The sequence below is a fragment of the Clarias gariepinus genome, chromosome 10, assembly GCF_024256425.1.
Source record: "Clarias gariepinus isolate MV-2021 ecotype Netherlands chromosome 10, CGAR_prim_01v2, whole genome shotgun sequence".
NCBI lineage: Eukaryota > Metazoa > Chordata > Actinopteri > Siluriformes > Clariidae > Clarias > Clarias gariepinus.
Genome location: NC_071109.1, coordinates 7642967 through 7659097, shown reverse-complemented (window position 1 = coordinate 7659097; position 16131 = coordinate 7642967). Strand labels below are relative to the sequence as shown.

The 16131-nt window shown below is 41.4% G+C and overlaps 1 protein-coding gene across 1 annotated transcript; it reads right to left on the bottom strand.

The window, feature by feature from the left end:
* Positions 1-105: 105 nt before the first annotated feature.
* rnf20 (ring finger protein 20, E3 ubiquitin protein ligase) lies at positions 106-14365 on the bottom strand. The gene is made up of 22 exons (XM_053506453.1): positions 14269-14365; positions 12003-12182; positions 11050-11118; positions 10826-10924; positions 10332-10479; positions 10061-10246; positions 9847-9962; positions 8544-8690; positions 7024-7098; positions 6743-6862; positions 6235-6414; positions 4940-5075; positions 4698-4819; positions 3777-3930; positions 3293-3560; positions 3095-3212; positions 2794-2943; positions 1907-2119; positions 1691-1816; positions 1107-1247; positions 890-994; positions 106-807 (listed from the first exon to the last, which is right to left on the bottom strand). The coding sequence occupies exons 2-22, from the start codon at positions 12159-12161 to the stop codon at positions 631-633; spliced, it is 3009 nt and encodes a 1002-aa protein (XP_053362428.1). The 5' UTR covers positions 12162-12182; positions 14269-14365; the 3' UTR covers positions 106-630.
* Positions 14366-16131: the final 1766 nt, after the last annotated feature.

Below are 16131 nucleotides of genomic sequence, written 5' to 3'. Positions count from 1 at the left end.
CATAACGTCCTTACTTCCTTAACCTGCTCCCTTTTTTAAGATTTCGAGCTATTTTATATATTGAGGTGCAAATTTTAATAAAATGAAAACAGAATGAGTCGTATGCACAGTTGGACAGCAATTTAATGAATTGCAAATAATCAACCCACATAGCTAGGCAGTTTTTGAAATATTATAATAATAATAATAAAAAAAATAATACAAAAAAAAAAAAAAACAAACAACACCACCAATCAGTCCAGATGACCGAAGATCAACAACTAGAAGCCTGGCAGGCAGTTCTTTGTCAGAGGAAGTCTCTAGCTTATCACTAATGATATCACATTGATCCGGAACAAAACCGGTTGAGGTGGAATGGAGAGCAAGAGCAAGGGCCACCAGATTGAACATGCCAGAATACAAGCAGCAGTTAAAGGCCTGAGACTGATCAGACGTGACAGAGCCGAGATATCATGTCAGGTTCGTTCCTTCAAACCTAAACTTTGTAGTCGGTTGGTAACCAAGCAAGCGTGATGGAATGTAGAGTTACAGCTGATCGTGGCTGGAGAGCACGCTTCACAGCAGATCCATCTACATCTAATGATCGCCTCGATCAGCTGGATAATCGAGTGACCGATCAGTAGACCAGGCCTATCCGATGTAGATACGGTGGAAATCGTTGGCCCCAAAAGCGGCGTTGCACTTTGGGCACTTCCTCTGGCGTGTATCGTAACGCGTCTTTACACACTCGAAGCAGAAGACGTGGAAGCACTTCGTCAGCACGGCATCCTTTACACGGGAGTTGCAGCACGGACACGTCAAACGGGCCTGCGAGAACAGGAGGCGTTTATTTACAAACTGCACCCATGCTGGAGTAATAATAAAGAAGCTGTGTTTAAAAAAATAATACCTTGTATTCATTAATTTCCTCATTAAGTATCTCATCACCATTGCGCATGCTTTCAGCAGGTTTCTTGGCTTTCTCGATCTTCCTGCGCAGTTTGGAAATGTCCTCCTAATAAGGCAAAATAACCATAATAAACATACAGTAAATATTATTTCATCCAATTTCAGTACATTACACAAAATGAATGTTAGATTGTTGTGTGTGAACACAGCATGTGTACCTGTGCGCGGCGAGCATTAAAGGACTCTTTCTCTCTGGAGATGCTGTTCTCGATCACCTCCTCACGGACTTCTTTCAGTCTCTGCTGCACCGTTTCCAGCTGACCCCGTAAGTCCTCTGAAAGCGACGCGGAGTCTTGGGCCTGGATGCGCAAACATACATATAGGTGCTGATTTAGATCTCCGGGAACATCTTTATCCCCCACCTTTATCTACTTTAAAGCAGGCTCAGTTACTGTGGCTTTTATTAGTTGACGTGGAAGTGTCTTTGTGCAGTTAATCTAACTTTAACGGTATTTTTACACTGCACAAAAAGCTAGAACTTTGCTAGTCCGGAATACTGCAATTGTGCTTTTGCTTTTTTAAGCTACCAATAGTTTTAGTTTTGTTTTAAATCCTTGTTAAAAACTGGAACTCAAAGAAACTCAAAGTGGGGTTTGCACTGACTAATCGATCAATAAACAAAACAAAAAAGTGTTCTTTCTAAAACAATACAAGTTTTTATACCACTTTTTCAATAATGTAATTTATTATATGTACCATAAAAATTCAGATATACCATATGTGCTAACCATCATGTATGTACCTTGCGTTTGTTCATGTCCAGGGCTTGTGTTCGCAGAGAAAGCTCTCTCTCCGCAGCGCTTATGGTGCCCTGCAGAAGGCGCTCTTTCTCCTCCAGCTTTCTCACGACCTGCAACTGAGCATCCACCTGAGAGGAGAATAAAAAGAGAGAACTTTATTAACAACGTTTATCGTGTAACCGGCGATATGACCCGGTGCTTTGTCCAAACTCACTCACCTGTGTCTTTAGTGTGAGCAGTTGGTCTGCCAGCTCTTCTTTTTCTTCTTTCAGAAGCTTGTGGATCTGATTGGATTTAATGCGCTCGCTCATGAGTTTGAAGTTGGCATCGTCCTTCTCGCGGAGCTGCTGCATCAAGCGTATGTTCTGTTCCTGCATGTCCTCGAAGGCCTGTCCCGTGACGTCCATCTCGATCAGTAAGGCGTCCTCCTCCTGATCAAAACAGACATTAAACCAGCTATTGTTACTAGTGATCATGGAATACTGTTATACAGATAGTATGATAAAATAAATAATTAGCTTTGTTTTACTGTGCGGCAGGGAAATACATTTTGCTGGAACTACTTGATTTTATATCTGCTCTGATATTCTGCACCATTTCCATAGTATAATTTAATAAGAGAGCCGGAAAACAACATTTAGAAGCTGTATAAGAAAAAAATATATATTTCTTTTTTATTTCTTTAAATAATTTATTTATTCTTTCCCCCCATTTATCTTCTATATCGCTTGTCCTGTACAGGGTCACCGGGGTCTGAAACCTATCTCAGGAGACTTTCAGGAATATCAAAAAGCCTAATCTGAAAGTCTTTCAACTCTGAGAAGAAACCAGAGACCCTGGAAAAAACCCAGCAAGCACCGTACACGAACATGCAAACTCCACATACACACACCAGAGGCGGAAATCAAACCCTCGACCCTGGATGTAGGTGCGAGACCAAAACATTACTGTGCCGCTTATATGTAATTTACTATTCTTAAAAAAATAAATATATAAATGATTAACAGTGCTTGGCTTTGTGCCCTCCAACACCTTATTCAATAATGTTGGTCACAACTTTAACTTGGAGCTTGAGTGCTGAAAAACTTCTCACACACACACACACCTGCTTGGCCAGAGAGAGTTTCTTGTTGAGGATGTCGATCTGCTCCTCCACCAAGCGGATCTTTCTCAGAGCTTCCTCGTCAGCCATCTTCTTTCCTTCCTTTCTCTCTCTCTCCTCTAGATCCCGCAGACGTTGACGTAGTTCCTCCGCCTGAGACATACACGAACACACACACAGACAGGTGAATGTAATATCCAGGGGCAACCATCTAAGTTTCTGTTTCATGTAAATACAAACTAATAGAGATTCGATCGTGTGCGTGTGTGTGTGAGTGAGTGAGAGAGATTTACTGTACGTGTACCTCAGCTTTGGACTTTTTCTCTGCAGCCATCAGTTGCACTTTGTCCCTCTGTTCTTTCGGAGCAGAGCGATACATGTCCAGCAAGAGCTTCATTTCTCTCTGAGACTCTTGAGCTTTCCTGCCATATAATTAACAACTATATAAAACTGAACATCGTTTGAATTAGACTCGCATCGTATCCGAATCAGAATAACTTACTTAAGCTCCACCCTGACGATTTTCAGTTGCTCCACTTCCTTTCTCTTTGGCCCTCCGATCACAGCGCAGCGATCAGCCTGTGCGTCGTCTGATTGACTGTTACTAGTGCCTGGTTTCTCCTTCTCCTCTTTCACTGCCACACGAGTTAGCCTCTCTCTCTCTTTCTGATCTTTTTCTTTCTTCTCCTCCTTTTCCTTGTCTTTCTCCTTCTCTTCTTCTTTTATTGTGCTTTCAGGGTCAGCTCCAGGCTCGGTCTTAACCGACACTCCTGAAAAGAGACACAGATATCGACATCCACATATTATGACTAATCCATCGTGTCAACTTGTTCTCTTCTGCTCTAATGAATTAATGTAGGAGTTATGAATTTTATTAACATTGATTCCTGTATAGATAATGGCAAATTGCAATGAAAATCTTGAAATTGTATATGCATGGTGTTTTATGGAAAAGGGGTACTCTAGATACACAACTCAAGCATTACCTGTGGTAGTGGGCGTGGCCGAATCATTATCCGATCCCGCTTTTACAGAGACATCGGATGCGCCTGACGTTAAAACAGAAGTGGGTTCTTCTTTTATGTCCATGTCAGTGCTTGATTGTGATTGGATGGCAGGGTTTCCCTTTGTAGCACGCAGCTATATGAAACAAAGTCCTGAATGAGACATTTTCATTTACTTATAATAAAAAAAGCATAGAATTGGACTAGTGTTTCCCGTGGATTAGAGGACTGCGTATGTTGGATACTGAAAATATCTTATGAATAACAAAGAACCCCCTGCTCGCTTACTCACTCACTCTCTATACCGCCTGGATCATGTCCCAGGGGACTTGGGAACAAAGTAAAATACACATTGGACAGCGTGCACACAAAAAACACACACACAATGGACAATTTAGGAACGCCAATTTAACCAACTCAAATGCCTTTGGACTGGGGAGGAAACCCACCAAGCAGGGGGAGATTATGCGAACTCCACGCTCATAAACCTCAGGCAGGAATTAAACGTTTGACCCCATGCTCATTTAATTAATACTAGGAGTCAAATCAAAACTGCACAATAACATTATATATTAATAACATACTGAACTCTATATCAACCATAATGAACACATCTTGTGTAATATTGAACTTCCAACTGCTTAACACACTGCAAAACAATTCCTGCTAACTGTTATCACAAATGAGGACAATCTGATCATTCTGATTCACACATTTTCACACATTTCATCATACTCATTTCCATAATTTTTTGATTCTGTAAAGCTGCTTTGCAACAATGAAAACCTTTAAAAGCACTACACAAATAAAATTTAATTAAATTGATCTGATGAAGCTTGGTTTTTAAATCACATGATCCAGCTTATTTAAATGGAACAAAATACATAGCTTAGTCTCTCTAACCTGGTTAAGCTCTTGCTGGGCCTCCCTCAACCTGATTTTGAATTTGACCACCTCTGCTTTCATCTGCTGGTTATGCGTCTGCAATGTGCTGATAAGGTGACGCATTTCGCGGTTTATTGGGCCTTAAAGAGAAAGAAATAAAATCGTAGAGCAACAGAGCTTTGTTTATTAGGAGTGCTGAAGGATTGTATGCCAGATAAACATCACACCCAGCAGTGAAACATGAAAGTGAGAGCAGTTACCTGCTTGTTCGTTGGCAGCGAGCGTTTGCTCAAACTCAATCCTCAGCATCTCGTATTCCTTACGAACCTGAGCCAGTGTATCCTCCAGCTGAATCACTTCAGTACGAACTTTACGCTGCAGAGACACCTCGTCATTCTGATACACACACACACACACCAAAAACAGAGTGAAAAATGTTTTACTTTTAATAATAGTCATAAGGTAAGACTAAGGTAAGTCTTTTAGTCAGTCACTCAGTCGGTCAGTTACACACACACACACACACACACACACACGGTCAGTCACACACACACACACACACACACACACACACACTCGGTCAGTCACACACACACACACACACTCGGTCAGTCACACACACACACACACACTCGGTCAGTCACACACACACACACACACACACTCGGTCAGTCACACACACACACACACACACACTCGGTCAGTCACACACACACACACACTCTGTCAGTCACACACACACTCTGTCAGTCACACACACACACGGTCAGTCACACACACACACGGTCAGTCACACACACACACACTCGGTCAGTCACACACACACACACACTCGGTCAGTCACACACACACACACACACTCGGTCAGTCACACACACACTCGGTCAGTCACACACACACTCGGTCAGTCACACACACACTCGGTCAGTCACACACACACTCGGTCAGTCACACACACACTCGGTCAGTCACACACACACTCGGTCAGTCACACACACACTCGGTCAGTCACACACACACTCTGTCAGTCACACACACACACACACACTCGGTCAGTCACACACACACACACACACTCTGTCAGTCACACACACACACACAGACACTCGGTCAGTCACACACACACACACAGACACTCGGTCAGTCACTCACTCTCACACTCGGTCAGTCACTCACTCTCACACTCGGTCAGTCACACACTCTCACACTCGGTCAGTCACACACACTCACACTCGGTCAGTCACACACACTCACACTCGGTCAGTCACACACACTCACACTCGGTCAGTCACACACACTCACACTCGGTCAGTCACACACACTCACACTCGGTCAGTCACACACACTCACACTCGGTCAGTCACACACACTCACACTCGGTCAGTCACACACACTCACACTCGGTCAGTCACACACACTCACACTCGGTCAGTCACACACACTCACACTCGGTCAGTCACACACACACACACACACACACTCGGTCAGTCACACACACACACACACACACTCGGTCAGTCACAAACACACACACACACACTCGGTCAGCAAGTACCTCCATGTGGTCAAGTTGGCGAAGGCGGGCAGATCTAGTTGTGTTCAGACGAGCTCTGGTCTCATCTAGTTGGGCTTTCAGTACCAGAGATTCATTATAAAGCACAGAGAACTGGGACTGCAGACACCGGTACTCTGCAGTCTCTCTGACCATTCCCTCTGCCCTGCACATGAGCTCAATCTATAAGAAATACACACAACCATTAAAGTAAAACTTGTTCTTTTTTGGATTTTTCACTACAAATTTAGTTGTATCCAATTCCCTCCCATAGTTGGAGGCTGGAAGTTACAGCATCACCCGGGAATCAAACTAGCAATCTCCTTGGATGATAGGGCGAGCACTTGACCAGTGTGCCACGTGGAGGTCTGAAACTTTTTGAAATAGCTCTCATTACAATGCAAAGAACATCATGTGACAAAAATTGTTTCCTGTAACAGAAGTTCATCTTGTAAAGGTAAAAGGTATAATGATTCTGATGCTGTAATGAAATGCATGTACAAATGTGTACCTTCATGTTGTTGTTGTCCTGGACAACTGTCTGCAGGTCCTGCTGCAGTTTCTGCAGCTCACTAAGCCGGTTCTCCGCTAACTCCCTGTTCTCCTCCAACTCACTGTTCATTTCTTCAAACTTGAAAAGGACATAAAGGAGTCAAATCAAAACTGCACAATAACACTAAAGACTAATAATAACTTGCGCTACTTTCTTACCATGCTAAAGATTATTAAAATCTTATCTAAATAAAGAAAATATTTTCAATAAAATAAGAAGAAAATTAAATAAGTGCTTACCTTTCTCTTGTTGATTGTGATGGTCCCACACACACTGCTGGCCTCGCCACAAACTTTATAGCCTTTACTATTTAGCTGAGGGAAAAAAATACATATATACACACACATCAAAAATATGCATTTTAGCACATCTAAAACCAGCACAGAATCACACACATACACACACACACGTATGGTGGAGCAAAAAATCTTCACAAGGTTTTCACACACTGTTGCTGGTATTTTGGCCCATTATTTCATGTAGATCTTTTCTAGAGCAGTGATGTTTTGGGGCTGTCGCTGGGTAACAGACTTACAACTCCCCCCAAAGATTTTATATGGGGTTGAGATCTGAAGACTAACTAGGCCACTCCAGGACCTTGAAATGCTTCTTACAAAGCCGCTCCTTCGTTGCCCGGGTGGTGTATTAGGGATCATTTTCATGCTGAAAGACCCAGCCATGTTTCATCTTAAATGCCCTCGCTAATGGAAGAAGGTTTTCACTTAAATGGAAACGACAAATGGCCCCATTTATTCTTTCCTTTACACGGATCAGTCGTCCTTGTCCCTTTGCAGAAAAACAGCCCCAAAGCACGATGTTTCCACCCCCATGCTTCACAGAAGGTATGGTGTTCTTTGGATGCAAATCAGCATTCTTTCTCCTTCAAACACAAAGTTCTCTTTTGGTTTCATCTGACCATATAACATTCGCCCAATTCTCTTCTGGATCATCCAAATGCTCTCTAGCAAACTTCAGACGGGTCTGGACATGTACTGGATTAAGCAGAGGGACACGTCTGGGACCGCATGATTTAAGTCCCTGGCGCAGTGCTTTACTGATGGTAGCCTTTGTTACTTTGGTCCCAGCTCTCTGCAGGTCATTCACTAGGTCCCCCCATGTGGTTCTGGAATTTTTGCTCACAGTTCTTGTGATCATTTTGACCGCAGGGTGTGAGATCTTGTGTGCAGCCCCAGATCGAGGGAGATTATCAGTGGTCTTGTATGTCTTCCATTTTCTAATATTTGCTCCCACTGTTGATTTCTTCACACCAAGCTGCTTACCTATTGCAGTCTTCCCAGCCTGGTGCAGGTCTACGGTTCTGTTTCTGGTGTTCTTTGACCGCTCTTTGGTCTTGGCCACAGTGGAGTTTGGAGTGTGACTGTTTGAGGTTGTGGACAGGTGGCTTTTATACTAATAACAAATGCAATTAATACAAGTAACAAGTGAAGGACAGAGGAGCCTAAAGAAGTTGTTACAGGTCTGTGAGGGCCAGAAATCTTGCTTGTTTGTAGGTGACCAGATACTTATTTTACTGAGGAATTTACCAATTAATTTATAAAAAATCCTACAATGTGATTTTTCTTATTTTGTCATAGTTGAGGTATACCTATGATTAAAATTACAGGCCTCTCTCATCTTTTTAGGTGGGAGAACTTGCACAATTGATGGCTGACTGACACACGCACGCGTTTACTCATGCACACATATACTCACACACACATATATACTCGCGCGCGCACACATACTCGCGCACGCTCACCCTTTCCAGCACCTCCCCTAGGTGTGTGTTAAGACGGTTTTCCCTGCGGCGGATCTTCTCCGTGTCCCACTGCAGCTCCTCTATTGACACCTGCAGTTCGCTTATTCTGGTATCAGCACGACTAGCGGCACGTGCCAGGGAACGAGACTGAAACACACAACAACATAACCACAAACAGACACAAACCATATTACTTAAAACACTTCAATCATCCCTGAGCATGTAAAATAAAACAATTACAAACATAGCCTATTGGAAAATTAGCTGCTTTTAACGCTGAATCAGGACAAAACATAAGCATCAAGAACAAGCACCAACATAAGCGTCCTTACATTTGTTCTCACTAGAAATGTCAAAAATGTATAAATATCCATGATTTGTTTGCTCGTAAATTAATTGCTCACTGTTAAACTGGACATAAATCAAACCTGTGACCTATATGACTGGATCAAATGACTCTTTCAAGAGGTTTTGCAGGACTTAAAACTTAAAGCTCTCCTATTGAACATGTTTTAAAATTAATAAACGTTAAATATGACACAACCACCCATCTGTATAACTGCACAAAGGCATCCGTGGAGCTTTTAAAGGGCATTGACATACTAAATAACCATTTTAAATAGTAGACACAGATTCATGCACCAGCAGATACTGTAGAAGCAAAAAATGTTTTATCTGTTGTGACAAGTGCAGTATTCTTTGCTTCCATCTGCTGGGGCGGCAGCATGATCAGAATCAATGACTCTAAGAAACTCAACAAACTCATTAAAAACTCCCCTGGAGTATTTAGAGTTTGTAATGGACAGAAGGATGTTACACAAACTGTAAATCAGCTCCACAACCCACTGGATAAACAGCGGACAAAGAACGCTACAGGAGGTCTTTTCTGCCAACTGCAATTAGACTTTACAATAACTCTACTCTGTGTCAGGAGAGGAATCTTTTCCTCTGACATCACAATAAACAGGCTCATGTACACTCTGTCTTTACTGCTCTACACTGCACTTTTATATCCTTCATTCCTTGCATTCTCTTTTTTATTAGAGGATACAGTATATTTGCTGGTTATATACTTGCTGGTTCATTCTCTCCATTACTCCTTGCTGGCGCATTTACAGTTTCATCCGCACTTGAATATACAAACATCATGCACATGCGGTATTTTCATATTCATATTATTTGATGCCATTTTCTATCTCTTTAAAACATCTTTAAGGTTTAAGGTGAGTGAGGTCAGCTAAGTTAAGCATGCAATGACTTACTGATATTGAAAAAAAAAAATCTTACAAAAATGCTTTCTTACCTCACTGGTCATGTGACTATGTTTTTGTTTGAGATCATCTGTCAGCTGACGAAGACGTTCATTCTCGCTGGCCAGAAAGGTGTTGAGGCGAGCAGCGATTTCCAAAAGGTTACCATCTATAGTTAACAAGACAAGTTATAAGGCTTGTAACAAAGACCGTAAAGTCTGTGGTACTTGTGTGTCTGTATGTACAATCCTACAATCTCTCTCTCACCAGTGTCAGAATCCAGGTCCTTCTTGAGTTGTTCTACAGTGCCTTTCACGCTTTCACAAATCTCTACTGCACAACTGGCCAGTTTCCGGCTGGACTCCACCCTCTGCTGTAGCTCCGCCTCCATTTCCTCAGTGCTACTACTTGCCAACATGGCAAGAAACGAGCTCGCTCCCTCTCCCTGCGGACCTGGTGGATTACGAATTTTGACAGCTGGTCTAGTAAGAAAATACAACACAACGCTGTGAAGATTTTGAATGAATTCATTAGTCACCTCTGTCTTTTGCTCTCTCTTGATTAGAATCTCCATCTGGCTCCGGTGTCCCGGGCTTTAGGCTCCGCCCCTCACCAGGCTGACTATCCACTGTCTGGCTTCCTGACTGGTCACAGCGGCGAGCGATCAACCTCATATTATCGTCAAACTACAAGCAGAAGTAAGCGAGAAAACAAATGGAGGTCAAAAGTAACAAATAAATGCATATACTGCAACTACATTGTGAGCGTTGGGTATTTATAGTATTCACCACAAAAACTAAAAACATTTTTTAAAAAGGTAATCAGTTAAGACCTGAAAAAAAAAAAAAACATGATAGAAAGCTAAGGCAAAAATACCACCTTAATTCAAAATGAAATGATCTTTAATCCACCAAATACATTATTATTAGGCTCGTCATGAGTCATGAATACTGAATATGGTGACACCTGTTGGACAATAAAAAGCTATGTTTCGTGGCCATGGTGTAACTTACAATCTGAAGGACCACTTACCTGATTCCAGTATCTATTGAGGATAAGTAGGCTTGCATCATCGGTAGCCTGGCGAGTCTCAAGCCTTTCTACTCGCTCTCTCAATTCATCTTCAATCACCTTAAAACAGAAAGACAACACATACATTCCAAACCTCCCTACAATCAAATTTATATTTTTGTGTATGTGTGTGTGTGTGTGTGTGTGTGTGTGTGTGTGTGTGTGTAAGGTGAGGGGACACGCACCTGTCTTTGGTCCAAGGCCTCTCCCAACTTTCTGTTTTTCACCTGCAGTGCTTTAATGTCCTGTTCCTCCTGTAAACAGGTACACACACAAAAACAGAAAGAATCATTAATGATCAGGAATTAATAGCATTTGACAGACATGGATAAAATACAGTTTATTTTGATCCTTCGACAAATGTGTGAAAGGACACAGCACAAAAGACTATAAATTGACATTACACACAACCAGAGGACACATACCTGAGTAGCATATTGTTTTCTAGTTATCATATAAAACACACAACGATCAGCCACAACACTATAACCACACGGCTAATATTGACTAGGTCTGCCTTGAGCCATCAAAATAGCCCGGACCCATTGAAGCATGGACCCCACTAGACCTCTGAAGGTATCCTGTGACATCCAGCACCGAGTAGCAGAACTTCTAGGTTCTATAAGCTATTAGGATGCTCAACTAGATTGCGATCTGTAGAATTTGGAGGTCAAGTCAAAACCTCAAACTCGTTGCCGTCATAATGTTACGTCCAATCGTGTGTATATAACAATGGTATAGACAAATGTTTTTCCTTACAACCAACTTCAAGAGATTAAACATGACACTGCTCACTTCTATACAAAAGTAATCACTTCTGTAAACACCAATCTGCTATTTTTTCCCCCATTATTAGCCAAACTTAATAAATGTTTGCAAAAGTAGATATCGTGTAAGAGGTTCATAACCTGTGTACTACACCAGGTTTGTAGTTCCAGCGCAAAAGTAGATAAGTACAAACGCAACCACATGCATCCCTGACTGCACTTAAGATAAGAGTAAAATCCTTTCTTTCACACAAAAACAGGCAGACAAGTTTTTGTCAGTTATCCACACTGCTTCCCTGTGTGTCAATGCGTCAAGAAACGACTCCATTAAAATCTTAATAGACCTCAGCAACAGAGACCACACATCTCACCGAGTTGGAGACGCCCCCCAGTTTGATGACTGTCTCCACGGCGTTGCTTGCCCCTGTGCTAAGTCCCTCGCCTGAGTCTCCTGCATCTCTGTCTCTCCTTTTCTCAGGGGGAGCACTGGCAGAGCTGCTGGGATCACACGGCCGCTTCTGAGCAGACATCTTGTACTGCCAGCTGTCCCTCTGTGACACAACAGAACAAAGGTTAAGAGGTTAGATTAAAAAATAATTTCATACGAGACAAGGTGAGGTTTAGATATGAGATAGGTCACATTATTTTAAACCTGGTTAAGTGAACATACAAGTCTAAAAGGAGTACAAATGTACTTGGAATTTAGCAATTATATTTTAGTTGACATGGTTGATATCCTATTTGTTCCTTTTTTTTAGGAACCATTTACTAACATTGTGGAAATTATGTATTTTGGTTAACAAAGTCAGGATTGTTCCCAAAATAATTCTTTATAAATATGTGACAAATAAAAGGGTGAGTCAAAAATTATTCCTATACTGGCTGTGGAATGTATTTTAATTAACTTTTAGGAAAGACAAATACAGAATTTTTCGACATAATCTCCTTGCTTTTCAATACCCCTCGTCCGTCTGTCAACAGGCTTTCATATCACCTTATTAAAACGAGTTTGAGCTGCAAGCCACGGAAGCACCGCTTTCTTCATTTCTTCATCAAAAGTGAATCGTCAACCTCATAAAACCGCTTTCAGGGGACCAAACAGGTGAAAGTACAACAAAGTAAGATTAGGACTATAGGAGGATGCTTTAACATCTCAAATGCATCGTCACACAAGATCACGGCGCCCTTGGATATCGGTCCTCTGCGTTCGATCCAAAGTTTAGGCTCTAGCTCTTCAATAAGCGTCTCACTGTAACGAACACTGTTGATTGTTTAATCTTTTTCCTGATAATGTTTTAGTACTGGCCCCTGAGTATCCACTGATGAATTTTCTTTTTGATGAAATTGGACTTTTGAACTTTTTCCAGCGATTGAGTTTCCGTCTCCGTTCCATAATTTGCTGTTTACTCTCAGGCTTGTAGTGATTAATCCGTGTCTCATCACCAGATTCGCAGAATTCGCTATCGACGGTCTGGCCCGAGCTGCAGACTTTCCTCACCTATTTCAGTCATGGAGATGATGGGCTTTTGCACTGTGAACACTATTGCTTCGTCTCAGGGTCGTACCCATACACTCAAGTTTCGTCAGCAGTAATAACCCTTGACAGAAGGGATGGGTTAATGTGGTTCTTTGTAGACTTTGACACAATGTTCCTTGTGCTCCTGGGTCAGCAGCCCAGTGGCGAACATGGCAGCAACACGGCGCATGTTCAAATCACACGTGATGGTTGCCAGGACTGTTCATTATGATTCCAACATTTAGTCTTCCACTCATGAATCATGTCAAACACCTCTGTGGCAGATTTGCCCAGTTTCACACAGAATTTCACATTCACTCTTTGTTCTAACTTGCTGTCTATAATGAAATAGCTGATGTGGTAACACATACAATCAGAATAGAACCAGTCGCACTGCTCCTGATGTACACAGGATGACGTCTACTGGGATACAGACTTATGATGGTCAGTGCTGTCTGTGACTGTGCGTGCAGCCTTGCACTGCCGTCTGTTTTTTGTGTTACAAAACTAGACTCAAACCTTTCAGATACTACCCAGTATGATAAGGGAACATTCTCTGACTTAAATGTGAACATTATATTTCTGTGAAACCAGTAACTGGGAACTGTCTAACTTATAGAGATAAAATACCTCACACACAAGAACAACCTTCACTTCACTTTTTTTTCACTTTTAAACTAAATACCCAACCTTATTTATAATCAATTAACGTTATTTTATTTTTCAATACTGTGAGATTTATTCCTTTTTTTTCTATTTTTTGCTAAATTTCGCACCTAAGCTAGCCGTGGCTAATCAGTGACTAGCTTCGAAAGCTAGCTTCAAAAGACTTAAAGATTAAATTAGTTCTATAATATTGTCCAGTTAGTGGTGTTTCTCAGACTTTCAAAAACTATATATTTATATATTCTTTTATGCATGCATTTATATCTCGTTTATTATTCGCGAAATGTATTCCAAATCACAAGTGAGCTACAGCTGGCTAATATGAAAAAACCGGAACACTTAATAAACGTTAGCTTATTAAACAACCAGAAAAAAGGACACGCTATAGTACAGACAGGACAGTTAAATAATGGTAAATAACAAAGTATATAAAACACATTTTTCTACATACAAACCTCGCTTTAGTGTGTTTACTGGTCAAGTTCTAAATGTTGATGTTGCGGAACATTTGGGAGTCGGAAAACGACCCGGAAACGGAAACTGGGTCTACATGCTTACTAAGTGCGTACTACTGAGCTAAGTAGTGGTTATGACTTACAGCGTAATACTGTTTTGTAGTGCAACCTGATTTAGTGCGCTAGTATGCGAGCAGCCAGAGCGGGGATTTTCTGCTGCAGCGCCCTCTGACGGTGGGAGGTTTAATTTCCAAACCAAACTAATATCCAAACGACCACAGTTGTAACTGTGGATGGATGGATGGATGGATGTGATTGTACACTGTATATCCAATATATAGTCAGTAGACATGGGGTAGATGTGAGAAAGTTACTAATGCAATGCTACAAACAAAAAAAAGCACTGCTCCATGCACACAAAACTTGAAGCGGGAATCGAACCCAGACCCTGGGAGTTGCATGGTGACAGTGCTAAACTCTAAGCCACTGCACTGCTCAGAATGGTATAAAGAGATAAAATATAATAGTGAGAATAATGAGCAGACCATGAAACTAACATATAAGAGATTTATGTGGGTAGCACAGTGAAGTATATAGCAGAAGAGTCTTACACCTAGATCTCCATGCCCCTGTAGAGAGGTGTTGAAAAGCAGACGGACTCTGGGGACAAAGGACTTCATGAGTCTGTCAGTTGAGTAGCTTTGCGAGAACTAAACACACTCAGAAACCATTTAAAAACACATTTTGCAGAAAACTATGTGCAGTGGGTGGTGGGAGTTGGCCGTGATGGACAGCACTTTGTTTAAATTCCTACCCTTCTTCACTTTGTTGTGGGAGTCCAGCTCCAAACCAACCACTCAACCAGCTCTCCTCACCACATTGTCCAAGCGTGTGGCATCCCTGCTTCTGAGGCTACCTCTCCAACATATAGAAAAGTCCGCATGGTATGTAAATTTAGGTATGAATCATGACAAAATTACAAGAGCATCTTTAAAAGATTAAGAGATTTATTAATTTTTATCCGCCATACCTTAGATTTCTTGATTCCTAGATATTTCCATTGCAAACATATTATTACATGCTTCCTGAGACTGGAAATAGTGATGGAGAGGAGAGGACTGATCCTATCACCAATAGAAATAGAAGGATAGAAAATAATTAAATAAATGAAGAAATTTCTTTTGGTGACAATATTATTTTATACTTCTCTGACTCACTTACTTACTCACTTATTCATCGTCTATGTAAAAACTGGAATTCTAACCAAAAAAAGTGGGTGAAATATTATTAAACACATAAAAAAAAAAAAATTTGACTAGTAGGTCAACTTCTTTATTACAAGCAACAGATTCCCGAATACATGGACATTTGCAAGTTGGCTATAACATGGAATGTCTTTAGCAGGTCCTGGGTGTGTGAATCAGAATAAAGAAATGTGGTTTGATCTTCCTAATAAAAGACATGGATGAAAAATTAGCAAAGAAATTATTACATTTCTGGGGATCCTGAAATCTTTGCATGGGTTAGAGAAGTCTAGACAGACCCCGGACCCACTGGGGGCATTCCATGTTACAGGATGATGTCTGGAGTCGACCAAAGTTATTTATTCATTTTCTATCCACTTCTTTTGGTAAGAAGGTCAGCCTGTATCTGATTCCCCTGATACCAGCACCATCATGTGACATGATATGCAAGTTTGCCTCACCAAAAGTACAAAGCATATCAGTGTGTTTCAGCCTGGAAAAGCATGCAAGTTTTATGGCTCATGGTTAGGTATAGGGTAGGCTTATATGAGGTGATGGATCATGTCCACTGAACTTGTGGATCTGCAGATCTCACTACCATATTCTGTTTGTGCTCTGG

Coding starts and splice junctions, on each gene's coding strand:
- rnf20 (XM_053506453.1), bottom strand. CDS start 12,161: ATGTCTGCTCAGAAGCGGCCGTGTGATCCCAGCAGCTCTGCCAGTGCT. Junction 6,415..6,742: donor AGGACAACAACAACATGAAG/GTACACATTTGT, acceptor TATTTCTTATAG/ATTGAGCTCATGTGCAGGGC. Junction 3,561..3,776: donor GGCCACGCCCACTACCACAG/GTAATGCTTGAG, acceptor GTCTCTTTTCAG/GAGTGTCGGTTAAGACCGAG.